This window comes from Phocoena phocoena, chromosome 17 (assembly GCF_963924675.1).
Source record: "Phocoena phocoena chromosome 17, mPhoPho1.1, whole genome shotgun sequence".
Classification (NCBI taxonomy): domain Eukaryota; kingdom Metazoa; phylum Chordata; class Mammalia; order Artiodactyla; family Phocoenidae; genus Phocoena; species Phocoena phocoena.
The window spans coordinates 79,817,205-79,832,559 of NC_089235.1; the positions used below are offsets into that span (position 1 = coordinate 79,817,205).

The 15,355-nt window shown below is 45.5% G+C and overlaps 1 protein-coding gene across 1 annotated transcript in view; it reads left to right on the top strand.

Annotated features, from left to right (window-relative positions):
- ZNF623 (zinc finger protein 623) overlaps positions 1 to 15,355 on the top strand; it is a 281,848-nt gene that overhangs the window by 7,352 nt on the left and 259,141 nt on the right. The window contains 1 exon segment of the mRNA XM_065895161.1: positions 5,604 to 6,359. Coding sequence (XP_065751233.1) covers positions 5,604 to 6,359 — 756 coding nt within the window.

The window sequence follows — 15,355 nt, forward strand, 5'->3', positions numbered from 1 at the left end:
GTGTTACTAGGCTTGGGCAGCTTCTAACCATCACAGCTCCCCACCTCCATGCCTGCTGTGCTCCCTCAGCCCCTCCCTCCTTTGTTCTCCTGGACACACTCTATACCCTGCTCTCTTTCTCTGGTCCCCCCACCTGGAGACCTCTGAGAACAAGAATTTTATTTTTTGAATTATAGTTGAGTTACCATGTTGTGTTACTTTCAGGTGTACAGCAAAGTGATTCAGTTATATGTACACGTTCTTTTTCGTGTTCTTTTCCATTATAGGTTATTACAAGATAATAAATATAGTTCCCTGTGCTGTACAGTAGGATCTTGTTGCTTACCTATTTTATAATAGCAGTGTGTAGCTGCTGATCCCAAACTCCTAATTTATGCCTCCCTCCGCTCCCTTTCCCCTTTGGTAAACGTAAGTTTGTTTTCTGTGTGTCTGTTTCTGTTTTGTAAATAAGTTCATTTGTATCATTTTTTTAAATTTAATTTTATTTATTTTTGCGGTACGCGGACCTCTCACCGTTGTGGCCTCTCCCGTTGCGGAGCACAGGCTCCGGACGCGCAGGCTCAGCGGCCATGGCTCACGGGCCCAGCCGCTCCACGGCATGTGGGATCTTCCCAGACCGGGGCACGAACCCGTGTTCCCTGCATCGGCAGGCGGACTCTCAACCACTGCATCACCAGGGAAGAGGGGTTACTCTTCCTTGCAGCGTGCGGGCTTCTCATTGCAGTGGCTTCTCTTTGTTTTGGAGCACGGGCTCCAGGCACGCAGGCTTCAATAGTTGTGGCACTTGGGCTCAGTAGTTGTGGCTCGTGGGCTCTAGAGTGCAGGCTCAGTAGTTGTGGATCACGGGCTTAGTTGCTCCGCGGCATGTGTGATCTTCCCAGACCAGGGGCTCGAACCCGTGTCCCCTGCGTTGGCAGGCGGATTCTTAACCACTGTGCCAGCAGGGAAGCCCCTGTATCATTTTTTTAGATTCCGCATATAAGTGATATTATATGATATTTGTCTTTGTCTGACTGACTTCCCTTAATATGATAATCTGTTGCTGCATGTTGCTGCAAATGGCATTATTTCATTCTTTTTATGGCCGAGTAGTATTCCATTATATATACATGTGCCATATCTATTCATCTATTGATGGACATTTAGGTTGCTTCCGTGTCCTGGCTAATAGTGCTGCTCTGAACACTGGGGTGCATGTATCCTTTTGAATTAGAGTTTTTTCTGGATATATGCCCAGGAGTGGGATTGCTGGGTCATATGGTAATTCTATTTTTAGTTTTTTAAGGAAGCTCCATACTGTTCTCCATAGTGGCCGCACCAATTTACATCCCCACAAACAGCGTAGGAGGGTTCCCTTTTCTCCACACCCTCTCCAGCATTTATTATTTGCAGACTTTTTGGTGATGGTCATTTTGACCAGTGTGAGGTGGTACCTCATTGTAGTTTTGATTTGCATTTCTCTAATAATTAGCAATGTTGAGCATCTTTTCATGTGCCTGTTGGCCATCTGTATGTCTTTGGGAAAATGTCCGTTTAGGTCTTCTGCCCATTTTTTTGATTGAGTTGTTTTTTTGTTATTGAGCTGGATAAGCTGTTTGTATATTTTGAAAATTAAGCCCTTGTCAGTCGCAATGTTTGTGAATATTTTCTCCCGTTCCATAGGTTGTCTTTTTGTTTTGTTTATGGTTTCCTTTGCTGTGCAAAAGCTTTTAAGTTTGATTAGGTCCCATTTGTTTATTTTTGCTTTTCTTTCTTTTGCTTTGGGAGACTGACCTAAGAAAACATTGCTACAATTTATGTCAGAGGTTTTGCCTATGTTCTCTTCTAGGAGTTTTATGGTGTCCTGTCTTATGTTTAAGTCTTTAAGCCATTTTGAGTTTATTTTTGTGTGTAGTGTGAGGGAGTGTTCTAACTTCATTGACTTCCATGTGGCTCTCCAGCTTTCTCAGCACCACTTGCTGAAGGGACTGTCTTTTCACCATTGTATTCTTGCCTCCTTTGTCTAAGATTAATTGACCATAGGTGTGTGTGTTTATTTCTGGGCTCTCTGTTCTGTTCCATTGATCCATATGTCTGTTTTTGTGCGAATACCATGCTGGGTTTTTGTGGGGTTTTTTTGAATTCTATGTATTTTTTGATACAGCAGGTTCTTACTAGTTATCCATTTTATACACATCAGTGTATACATGTCAATTCCAATCTCCCAATTCATCCCACAACCCTCCACGCACCCCCACCACCGCTTTCCCCCCTTGGGTCCATACGTTTGTTCTGTACATCTGTGTCTCTATTTCTGCCCTGCAAACCGGTTCATCTGTACCATTTTTCTAGGTTCCACATACATGCGTTAATATACGATATTTGTTTTTCTCTTTCTGACTTACTTCACTCTGTATGACAGTCTCTAGATCCATCCACATCTCTACAAATGACCCAATTTCGCTCCTTTTTATGGCTGAGTAATATTCCATTGTATATATGTGCCGCATCTTCTTTATCCATTTGTCTGTCGATGGGCACTTAGGTTGCTTCCATGGCCTGGCTATTGTAAATAGTGCTGCAGTGAACATTGGGGTGCATGTGTCTTTTTGAATTATGGTTTTCTCTGGGTATGTGCCCAGTAGTGGGACTGCTGGGTCATATGGTAGTTCTATTTTTAGTTTTTAAGGAACCTCCATACTGTTCTCCATAGTGGCTGTATCAATTTATATTCCCACCAACAGTGCAAGAGGGTTCCCTTTTCTCCACACCCTCTCCAGCATTTATTGTTTCTAGATTTTTTGATGATGGCCATTCTGACTGGTGTGAGGGGATACCTCATTGTAGTTTTGATTTGCATTTCTCTAATAATTAGTGATGTTGAGCAGCTTTTCATGTGCTTCTTGGCCATCTGTATGTCTTCTTTGGAGAAATGTCTATTTAGGTCTTCTGCCCATTTTTGGATTCGGTTGTTTTTTTAATATTGAGCTGCATGAGCTGTTTATGTATTTTGGAGATTAATCCTTTGTCCGTTGATTCATTTGCAGATATTTTGAGAGTTGTCTTTTCGTCTTGTTTGTAGTTTCCTTTGCTTTGCAAAATCTTTTAAGTTTCATTAGGTCCCATCTGTTTATCTTTGTTTTTATTTCCATTACTCTAGGAGGTGGATCAAAAAAGATCTTGCTGTGATTTATGTCAGAGTGTTCTTCCTATGTCTTCCTCTAAGAGTTTTATAGTGTCTGGTCTTTCTTACATTTAGGTCTCTAATCCATTTTTAGTTTATTTCCGTGTATGGTGTTAGGGAGTGTTCTAATTTCATTATTTTACATGTAGCTGTCCAGTTTTCCCAGCACCACTTATTGAAGAGACTTTTTCTCCATTGTATATCCTTGCCTCCTTTGTCATAGATTAGCTGACCATAGGTGCGTGGGTTTATCTCTGGGCTTTCTATCCTGTTCCATTGATCTATATTTCTGTTTCTGTGCCAGTACCATATTGTCTCTTGATTATTGTAGATTTGTAGTAGAGTCTGATTCCTCCAGCTCCGATTTTTTCCCTCAAGACTGCTTTGGCTATTCGGGGTCTTTTGTGTCTCCATACAAATTTTAGGATTTTTTGTTCTGGTTCTGTAAAAAATGCCATTGGTGATTTGATAGGGATTGCATTCAATCTGTAGATTGCTTTGGGTAGTATAGTCATTTTCACAGTATTGATTCTTCCAATTCAAGAACATGGTATATCTCTCCATCTGTTCGTATCATCTTTAATTTCGTTCATCAGTGTCTTATAGTTTTCTGCATATAGGTCTTTTGTCTCCCTAGGTAGGTACCATGCTGTTCTGATTACTGTAGGTTTGTAGTATTGTCTGAAGTCTGGGAGGGTTATGCCTCCAGCTTTGAGGAACAAGAGTATTAATTCTTGGCTTTGTCTCACCAGGGCCCAGCAGCGTCAACTGGCCTAGGCTCAGGGTTGGTGACCAGGAAGTGTGTGGTGGATGACAATCTGGCTGGCCTCCCGCCCACTGGCCACCTCCCTCTCGGGCTCCAGGCCCCTCTGTTCTGAAGATTTCAGGCCACATTTGGGGGAGGGCTCATATTCAGTTGCCTCTTGTCGATGTTGTTGAATTGTCACATGACCTGTGCTAACCACTAGGCCATCTTCCCTTGGCAAAGACACACGCCATTTCAAGCTTTTCCCCATCATACTCTACCCTAAGGTTCTGGTTCAGCAGTGGGAGCTTGGGGAGAACGTGACCGTGGCTCCCCCAAACACACCTGGAACTGCTCTCCCAGGAAGTCACAGAACCCCCGTGTCGGGTGGTTCAGCCACCCTGTGTCCCTGCACCTCATCCCTCAGGGTGTGAGTCGGGGATGACCCAGAGGTGCAGCCATGGAGCCACCCTTCAGGCCCAGTACTTCCAGGCCACTGTGTCCCTCCCTTGTCAGACCCTACTCCTGACCAGATCTGGCCCAGACAGCACTCTTCAGTCTCACAATTTGGGGCTAGATTTTAGCAAATGCCACCATACACAGTGTGTGGAGGAAAAAACAGGTTATTAAAAACGTCCCATTTAGAAAAGGAATAAAGAGAAAGCACCCTGTCTGGGTTGCTGGCCTGAGCACATACTATGAGATGTACGGCCTGAAGGGAGGTGAGGCTGAGGGCTGGGCCCCAGTGTCAGAGTGGTGACCAGCATCTGTGCCCGGGGACTGAGCTTCTTGGTTAGGACGTCTGGCAGCCCAGGTTCTGCCTTCTGGGAAGACTTCTGGGCACTTGGGCTGGAGGTGCCTCTGTTGGGGGTGGCCTGTGCATTCCAGGATGTTGAGCAGCCTCCCTGGCTTTTCCCCACTAGGTGCCAGGAGTGCCCCTTGCCCACCATGACACCGGAAGTGTTTTCAAACGTGGCCACACGTGCCTGCTCTGCTGCCAACCACTTCTCTCTGCATTCCAGCCCATGAGGCGGTGCCAGGGTGTCACCGGAGCCTGGGGGTCTGTCTCCCCCGACTCGTGAGACCAGGCAGACTGAGGTTAGAGGCTTGGGCCTTTTCTGGAGTCACAGGGAAGCCTGCTGATTAGCTCTCCCCCAGTCCCTTGTCAATTCGTGCGACCACAGGTGTTAGAAGTCGGGGAGGAGAGCTGGGCAGGAGGAGGACAGGCGGGATAATGGGTTTCTGCTGCCCCCTGGCGTCTCACTGTTCCCTGTCACCACGTGGCTCTCCCGTGCCATCTGTGTGTCGGCAGCAGAGTTCTAAGCTGTGCATCTCTCCCCCTTTTCCAGCTTTCCTAGCACGGGCACCGAGTGGCGGCCCAGCTTCCTGCTACGCTGCTTTGGTGGCTGAGCGAGGGGCTCGGAGCCCAGGGCTGATGCTACGACAGGCAACCTTAGAAGAAGGGGGGCGCCGTGGACAAGCTGTGCCAGGACTGTTACGGGGGCCTCCCCGGACACTGCGGTTTCCAGACCCTTGTGGGAATGAGGAAGCTGGAGAGAGGCCCAGAGGTTCCCCTCGGGGACCAGTTGTTTATGAGGAAACTGGAGGGCAGAATGGCCATGAGGACAGTGTGTCCGGGTCAGAGGTCACCCTGAATGCAGCCTCCACAGCCGACAGGAGAGGCCACTGGAAAGGACGGCCTTACCGATGCAGCACCTGCGACAGGAGCTTCAAATGCTATTCGGATGTGGTGAAACACCAGAGCATTCACTCTGGGGAGAAACCCTACGAGTGCAGCGACTGTGGGAAGGCCTTCATCCACAGCTCCCACGTCGTCAGGCACCAGCGCATTCACAATGGGGAGAGGCCTTACGTTTGTAAGGAGTGTGGGAAAGCCTTCAGCCAGAGCTTCAATCTCATTAGACACCAGAGAATCCACACGGGAGAGAAGCCCTACGAATGTGCTGAGTGTGGCAGGTCCTTCAGTCAGAGGTCAGATGCCATTAAGCACCAGAGAATTCACACTGGCGAGCGGCTGTATGAGTGCAGCGAGTGCGGGAAAACCTTCATCCATAGCTCAAACGTCGTCCGGCACCAGAGAATTCACCACGGAGAGAATCCTTACGAATGCAAAGAGTGTGGGAAAGCCTTTAGCCAGAGCTCCAACCTCATTCAGCACCAGCGGGTCCACACTGGGGAGAAGCCCTACGCCTGCCAGGAGTGTGGGCGTGCCTTCAGCCGCAGCTCCTTCCTCAGTGAGCACCGGCGCATCCACACCGGGGAGAAGCCCTACGAGTGCAGCGAGTGCGGCCGCGCCTTCAGGGCCCTGTCGGGCTTCTTCCGGCACCAGAGGATCCACACTGGGGAGAAGCCTTTCCACTGTGCCAGGTGTGGCAGGGCCTTCCGCCTGAGCTTTCATCTTATCCAGCACCAGCGAGTTCACGGCACGGAGTGAGCCTGTTGGGGGGTGAACATGGAGTGGAAAATGGAGTAAATAAGATTGGAGTGTGGGTGCAACACCCTTCACTTTTTGCCCACTCCCCCAGCTTTGTGTACTTCGCCCCACAGGAAGAGGATAAAACTGTCTTGCTGGTCTCCAAGCCTGCCCGTGGAGGCCTGCAGTTTGTCTGCCACCGCCTTGCCAGGAGCACCGGAAAGGAAAGAGGAGCCTTGGGGAAGGAGACGTGATGGCAACGTGTGCCTCGGAAGTTAATTTATTTCATTTTCACAGCACTGGGTTTTTTTCCTGAAGTATAATTTACATACAGTGGAACACATAAATCTTAAGTGTTTGGTTTTATGAGTTTCAACAGTACAATGTGCTTTGACCTTTACAACCACCACACTCTGAAGATGTAGACTATTTCCATCACCCCAGAAAGTCTCCTTATGCCCCTTCAAGTCAGCCCCTCATCCTGAGAGGCAACCAGTGATCTCGTTTCTGTCACTATAGTAGTTCTGCTTGTTCTAGAACGTTATAGAAATAGTGATATAATTTATACTCTTTTATGTCTTTTTCCCTTTGCTTAATGTTTTTTGAGGTTTATCCATGTATCAGTAGGTTTTGGGGGTTCTTTCGAGTTTTTTTTCAGTTTCATAGCTCTTTTGAAAAGTCAAGAATCACCTTATACCCTGTATCAAAGCTATATGCTTATGTCTGTGTCTTTTATCAAAGTATGAGCCCCTGTAGCTAAAATTATTTTAGCACAGCCCCGGATACAGGATGTGCACTCCACAAAAAAATAAGTACATGAAATATGCAGGGGAGTTTATGAAAGACAGGCATAGAGGAGAGACCATAGGCTTGGCCGGAAGGAGGAGGTACTGGTTCACTTGTTTTCATGCCATTTCGGAGTATACAGAACTCTTCTCAGGCTCAGGAAGGTAGTATAAGATAAAACAAGTTTAAAATGTTTGTACTTCCAACAGACATTTCCTAAGCACTTAGCTGTCCAGGCTCTACGCCACTGTTGTAGGAAACACAAAGCCACTGTGATGGCTGCATTCAAGGACTGTAGGTAAAAGTCCAATAACAGAAGTATATAGAGGGAACTAGTGACACAGGGGGGCAGTAAACAAGACTGGGGCAAGGGAAAAACGGGGGTGAACACCCAGGGGAGGGGATTCCTGCGCAGATGGATTAAATGTGTACAAAGCAAAGGTCAGGGCACGCTAGCGGACTGTGAAGAGCATGAGAAGTGTGCTCACCCATAGGACCTTCCAGTTCGTAGCTGGGAGATCAGACAAAAAGTGTATGTAAGACGGTAGTCTAGGTGAGCTCACTGCTCATGATCCGATATTTCATATCACAGTACGGCAGTGTTATAGATACCTACACATGCTATTTGCCAGATAGAAAGCGACAGGTGTCTTTGTTGGGGATGATACTCTGTACATATCATAAAACTGCTGTAACAAACTGAGTGAGGTCATGTTATTGAAAGTTTACTGTAATGACTAAGACAAATCTGAGCAGTCACCTGGCCACAAGTCCTGGGGGTCCAGCTGCAGGACCCAAATCCGTCCTAGTCAAGCTGTGGTTTGGTGCCACTTTGTGGGAACTGTCTGCTCTAGTTTAACTACTGACTGAGTTATTTGGGTCCTGTAGCTGGCTGGGACTTCCAAAATAGTAGCTCAGTTCTAGGGCTCTTGTTGGCACCTTGTTTCTTTCATGGTGTGAGCTTAGGCTACAGGGTTGCGCAGCCTGTAGGGGCAGAGTTGCCCACAGAGTGCATTCAGGCACCACAGCTATTGGGCTGCTGACTTGAGCCAAGGTAACATGGAAAGCTAAGCCTGGAGCTCCCATGCTAAGCCAAGGCCCAGGTTTGTGCCTCCCAGGTAGCTCTTTGGAGGAAAATTTTTCCTACTTAGACCCTGTAGTGTCCCTGATCATGAGATCAAAGCAATGAGCTTACAGAAATCAAGTACACAGGAAGGTGAGTCTCATTGACTGGGGGGTCTACAAAGTCAACAAAGAACAGATATAAAACCACAGAAACTGCAGATACTGAAATTGCCAGATAATGCAGGCAAGAGAGTAGTTACACATGAAGTGTTTGAAAAACCAGACACCTTCCCGCTAAAATCTGGACAAGACAAGGATGCCCGCTGTCACCATTTCTGTTCAACATAGACAGTACTGGAAGTCCTCGCCACAGCAGTCAGACAAGAAAAAGAAATAAAAGATCCAGATTACAAGGGAAGAGATAAATTGTCACTATATGCAGATGACATGATACTGTATATAGAAAGCCCTAAAGGCTCCACACAAAAACTACTAGAACTCATAAATTCAGCAGGGTAGCAGAATACAATATCAACATACAGGAACCTGTTGCTTTACACTAACAATGACATATTGGAAAGGGAAAGTAAAAAAAAAAAAAAAAAATCCCTTTTAAGATTGCATCAAAAAAATAAACAAAAATACTTAGGAACAAACCTGACCAAGGAGGTGAAAGACTCATATGCTGAGAACTATGAAACACTGATAAAGGAAACTGAAGATGATTTAAAATGGACATGCTTTTGGATCGGAAAAATTAATGTTATTAAAATGGCCACACTACGCAAAGCAATCTACAGATTTAATGTGATCCCTATCAAATTACCCATGACGTTTTTTCACAGAACTAGAATAAATAATCCTAAAATTTATACGGAACCATGAACGACCAGAATTGCCAAAGCAGTCCTGAGGAAAAAGAACAAAACAGGAGGCATAACCCTCCCAGACTTCAGACAATACTACAAAGCTACAGTAATCAAACAACATGGTATTGGCACAAAAACAGACATACGGATCACCAGAATAGAGAGCCCAGGAATAAACCCACACACCTACCATCAGTTAATCTTCGACAAGGGAGGCAGAAATATGCAATGTAGAAAAGACAGTCTCTTCAGCAAGTGGTGTCGGGAAAGTTGGACGGCTGCATGTAAATCAATGAAGTTAGAACACTCCCTCACACTATACACAAAAATAAACTCAAAATGGCTTAAAGACATATAAGACATGACAACATAAAACTCCTAGAAGAAAACACAGGCAAAACATTCTGACATAAATCATAGCAACATTTTCTTAGGTCTCCCAAAGCAAAAGAAATAAAAGCAAAAATAAACAAATGGGACCTAATCAAACATAAAAGCTTGAAAGCACAGCAAAGGAAACCATAAACAAAACAAAAAGACAACCTATGGAATGGGAGAAAATATTTGCAAATGTTGTGACTGACAAGGGCTTAATTTCCAAAATATACAAACAGCTCATCCAACTCAATTAACAGAAAAAATAAACAACTCAATCAAAAAATGGGCAGAAGACCTCAACAGACATTTCTCCAAAGAAGACACACAAATGGCCGACAGGCACATGAAAAGATGCTCAACGTCGCTAATTATATTAGAGAAATGCAAATCAAAACTACAATGAGGTAATACCTCACACTGGTCAGAATGACCATCATCAAAAAGTCTACAAATAATAAATACTGAAGAGGGTGTGGAGAAAAGGGAACCCTCCTACACTGTTGGTGGGCCTATAAACTGGCTTCCATACTATGGAAAACAGTATGGAAGTTCCTTTAAAAACTAAAAATAGAGTTACCATATGATCCAGAAATCCCACTCCTGGGTATGTATCTGGAGAAAACTAATTCCAAAGGATACATGCATCCCAATGTTCATAACAGCACTACTCACAATAGCTAAGACATCGAAGCAACCTAAATGTCCATCAGCAGGTGAATGGATAAAGGAGACGTGGTATTAGGTTGGCCAAAAAGTTCATTCAGGTTCTTCCATACATCTGAATAAACTTTTTGGCCAAACGAATATATATATCTATGTGTATATATGCACACATACACAATGGAATATTACTCAGCCATAAAAGAGAATGAGATAATGTCATTTGCAGCAACATGGGTGAACCTAGAGATTATCATACTAAGTGAAGTAAGTCAGGAAGAGGAAGCCAAATACCATATGATATCACTTACATGTGGAATCAAAAAATATATATATATATATATACAAATGAACTTATTTACAAAACAGAAATAGACTCACAGACATAGAAAACAAACTTATGGTTACCGAAGTTGGGGAGATAAATTAGGAGTTTGGGATTAACATACACACCACTATATATAAAGTAAACAACAAGGTCCTACTGTATAGCAGAGGGAACTGTATTCAATATCTTGTAATAAACTCTAATGAAAGATAATATGAAAAAATATATATGTGTATATATATATAGATATATATATATAATGTAAATCCCTTTGCTATACACCAGAAATAAACACAGCATTGTAAATCAACAATACTTCAATTTTAAAAAAGGAATAAAAAAGAAGACAGACACAGTGACAAGAAAGCAGTAAGAGACTACCACTCATGAAGAGGCAGGCTTTTAAAGTAGAACTTTTAGAAATGAAAATTATAATCACTGAAATAGAATTCAATGGGTAGGTTAAGTAGCAGATTAGACACAGCTGAAGAAAGCATTAGTGTAGTGGAAGAAAAATGCAAGGAGGCCCAGAATACCACAGGGACGAGGAGATGGGAAACATGAAGGAAATGTTCAAAGATCTGTAGAAGATAATAAGGTCTGACGTAGATGTGACAAGAATCCCAGGAGGAGAGAGTGAAGGAGAGGAGATACAGCAAAAGCCTACACTGACCCCCGTGAGTATGCAGATCCTCTCCCACAGGCCATCCAGGCAGAGAAACAACAGCCAACCCCATCTGGTGAAGATGAGTGTCTGCCTCCCCAGTTTTAACCTCAACCAGTCTCCCCGTAATCAGGCCAATGAAACAATCAATTAAAGGAGAGATTGTTGAAATTGTTATCTATGTCCTGGAAGTTCCAGCCATTCTCAAGACCCAGAATCAATATCTTCAGTGTTTAAGCCAGAGTGGACAACTGCCAACAAGTCGTGCCAACCTACAGCTGAGAATGGAGGGCCTGACTGCTTGGATGGACTTCCGCAACTTCTGGTGGCCCCTGTGCCACAATCACAGTACTGTGACTGCAATTTACACCCCACTCACAGTGTTCCAGCAAGGCTTCTCTGTATTTGCTGAAAAACATAAATTCACAGATGCAGGAAGTATAATGATATGAAACAGCACAAATAAAAATATATATTATATATAATATATATATATAATATATATAATTATATAATATAAAATAATATAAAAGTTATATTAATAAATAAAAGTAAAGTAAAGGGCTTCCCTGGTGGCGCAGTGGTTGAGAGTCCGCCTGCCGATGCAGGGGACACGGGTTCGTGCCCCGGTCTGGGAAGATCCCACATGCCGCGGAGCGGCTGGGCCCGTGAGCCATGGCCACTGAGCCTGCGCGTCCGGAGCCTGTCCTCCGCAACGGGAGAGGCCACGACAGTGAGAGGCCCGCGTAACGCATAAAAAAAAAAAAAAAAAAAAAAGTAAAGTAAAATATAAATAAGTAAAATCTGAGGCAGTTCTTCATTAAGCAATTTTCACTGAAAGGACTTCTAAAATTTGTGCTACAAAAAGAAAATTATTTCAGGGCTTCCCTGGTGGCACAGTGGTTGAGAGTCCGCCTGCCAATGCAGAGGACACAGGTTCGTGCCCCAGTCCGGGAAGATCCCACATGCCGCGGAGCGGCTGGGCCCATCAGCCATGGCCACTGAGCCTGTGTGTCTGGAGCCTGTGTTCCGCAACAGGAGAGGCCACAACAGTGAGACCCGCATACCACAAAAAAAAAAAGAAAAAATGATTTCAGAATGACAGCCTTCGATACAAGATGGAATTGGAGCAAAGAAGAAGATCGATGTGAGTGTAAACACACACTGTGTGTGAGGACGTCCACTGGGCCCTGCACGGGTGCAGAAGGGACTTTCTAAGATCCTCCTTTGTTGGGAAGGGCTGTAACACACTTTAATTTTAGACTTTAAATATGCATAGCATACTTTAAGCTTAATTACTAAATATAAACGGTGTATATGTTTCCAGTCCAATAGAAAAAAAATGCAATAATTTAAAATGAACAAAAACTTACTATATCAACTAAAAAATAAATAGGAAAAGAAAAATCTGAAAAAAACTAATCAGAGTAAGATGGCAGAAATCACCCAAATAGGTTCCTAATCACGGTAAACCTAACTAGATCCAATGTCCAGTTAAAACAGTAAGGTTGGCAGGAGGAGCCTGTAACTAAGAACCACAGTACCTGTGAAGACAAAGTAGGCAGAGGCAGGAGTCCACCAAGGGGCCAAGGCGCCTCCGGAGGTGAGACGCCCGCCAATTTGCTGTGCGAAGTTCTGGGAAGGCTCCGTGACTGGAGACGGCGGGTCTGCAGGGTCCTCACCAGAGGACAGGAACCATCTCGGAGAAACACCAAAGCCCTGCCATAAAGACCAACCTCGGTGGCAACCGCATTCAGCTGCTCCAGAGGCAGCAAGGCTCCCCTGGGTTCAGAACGTCCCCACCCCGTCCCCATCCCCATGGATGGAAGGCCAGCACCAGACAGCTGAGGAGGTTCTCGATGCACATGCGAGGTCAAACCAGAAAAGGAGCTTTTTACAAACTCAGAGGAAACAGAGATAGTGCAAGACACGTAGAAAAGGTGAGCGAGATGGTAGTTAGTAAATTCAACGAGATCAAGAAGGAACTGTGTCCACTAAAAGAGAACAGAATAGGGGACTTACTTGGTGGTCCAGCGGTTAGGACTCCACGCTTCCACTGCAGGTGGTACAGGTTCAATTCCTGGTCGAGGAACTAAGATTCCGCATGCTGTGCACTGCAGAAAAAAAAGAGAGAGAACAGAATAGTATTTTAAAAGGAACGATTCAAAATAAGGAAACAAATCTTAAAAACGTGATAAGCAAAATTAAAAACATATCAGGGGGGACTTCCCCAGTGGTTCAGTGGTAAAGAATCTGCCTTCTAATGCAGGGGACGCGGGTTCGATCCCTGGTCGGGGAACTAAGATCCCACATGCTGCGAGGCAACTACGCCTACACGCCACAGCTACGGAGCTCATGCGCCTCAACTAGAGCCCACGTGCCGCAAGCTACAGCGCCCACACACCCTGCAGCCTGTGCACCACAACCAGAGAAGAAACCCACACGCCACAACTAGAGAGAAGCCCACACGCCACAACTAGAGAGAAACCCACGCGCCACTAGAGAGAAACCCACACGCCACAACTAGAGAGAAACCCACGCGCCACAACTAGAGAGAAACCCACGCGCCACTAGAGAGAAACCCACACGCCACAACTAGAGAGAAACCCACGCGCCACAACTAGAGAGAAACCCACGCGCCACTAGAGAGAAACCCACGCGCCACAACTAGAGAGAAACCCACGCGCCACAACTAGAGAGAAACCCACGCGCCACAACTAGAGAGAAACCCACGCGCCACAACTAGAGAGAAACCCACGCGCCACAACTAGAGAGAAACCCACGCGCCACAACTAGAGAGAAACCCACGCGCCACTAGAGAGAAACCCACGCGCCACAACTAGAGAGAAACCCACGCGCCACAACTAGAGAGAAACCCACGCGCCACAACTAGAGAGAAACCCACGCGCCACAACTAGAGAGAAACCCACGCGCCACAACTAGAGAGAAACCCACACGCCACAACTAGAGAGAAACCCACGCACCACAACTAGAGAGAAACCCACACGCCACAACTAGAGAGAAACCCACGCGCCATAACTAGAGAGAAACCCACATGCCACAACTAGAGAGAAACCCACGCGCCACAACTAGAGAGAAACCCACGCGCCACAACTAGAGAGAAGCCCATGCGCCACGACGAAGAGCCCGCACGCCACAACCAAGACCCGACGCAGCCAAAAATACAACTTAAATAAATAAATCTAAAACACACACACACACACACACACACAAATTAGGGGACTTCCCTAGTGGCGCAGTGGTTAAGTCTCTGTGCTCCCAATGCAGGGGGGCCCGGGTTCGGTCCCTGGTCAGGGAACTAGATCCCACATGCATGCTGCAACTAAGGAGCCCTCGAGCTGCAACTAAGATCGGGTGCAACCAAATCAAAATAAATATTTTTTTTAAAAAATTAGACGGTTGAGAGGTAAAGTTGAGAAAATCTTTTTAAAAGAATAAAAAGACAAGGAGGTGGATGATAAGACAGAAAGATTAAGACTAACAGGAGTTCTAGGGGGAAGAAAAGGAAACAAAATGGTGACAATGAAATTATCAGAGAAATAATCTTAACTTTCCCCCAGAACTAAGAGACATGAATCACCAGAGCGAAAGCCCCTCCCAGTACCCTCCACAAACAACAAAGGAAATGATGCCGAGTCTCGTCGTGGAGAACACACGAGTATCAGTGACGCAGACCTCAGAGGCGGCAGGCCAGACGGCAGATCCCACGGAGCACTGGGAATCAGATCCCGGGGAACTTCCCAACAGCACGTCCCAAGTCAGAAGACAACGGAACAATGCTTTGAAAGTTACAACTGAAAATAATTTGCAACCTGTAAGCTTACACGTATGGAGTCGTGAGTCCAGTGTGACAGTCGGATGACAGTATTTTCAGACATGCAAACTGAAATTTTTTCACTGCTGTTCATGAAACTTTTTTTCCAGGAGGCCACAGAAAGAAGATCCCCTAACACACTAGGAGCTGGGAGACGGGTGGGTGGGGTCCGGTAAACAGGGAGTCCACTGCAGACAGTGGCGAGGGCCCAGAGAGCCCCAGGGGATGACAAGGATCTGCAGACTTGGGACCACTTAGTTTTCTACACTCCACGCTGTAGCCACGCTTACTCACTTTTCCTTCCACACGAGACATGCCCGCCCCTAAGGCACCCGGAAGTCCCATCCAAAGGCTCTTCTCTGGTGAGTTTCACCTGGTCTGGGTGTAGATGAGATGCCTCTTGAGCCAGAGACCTATAAACTACAAAG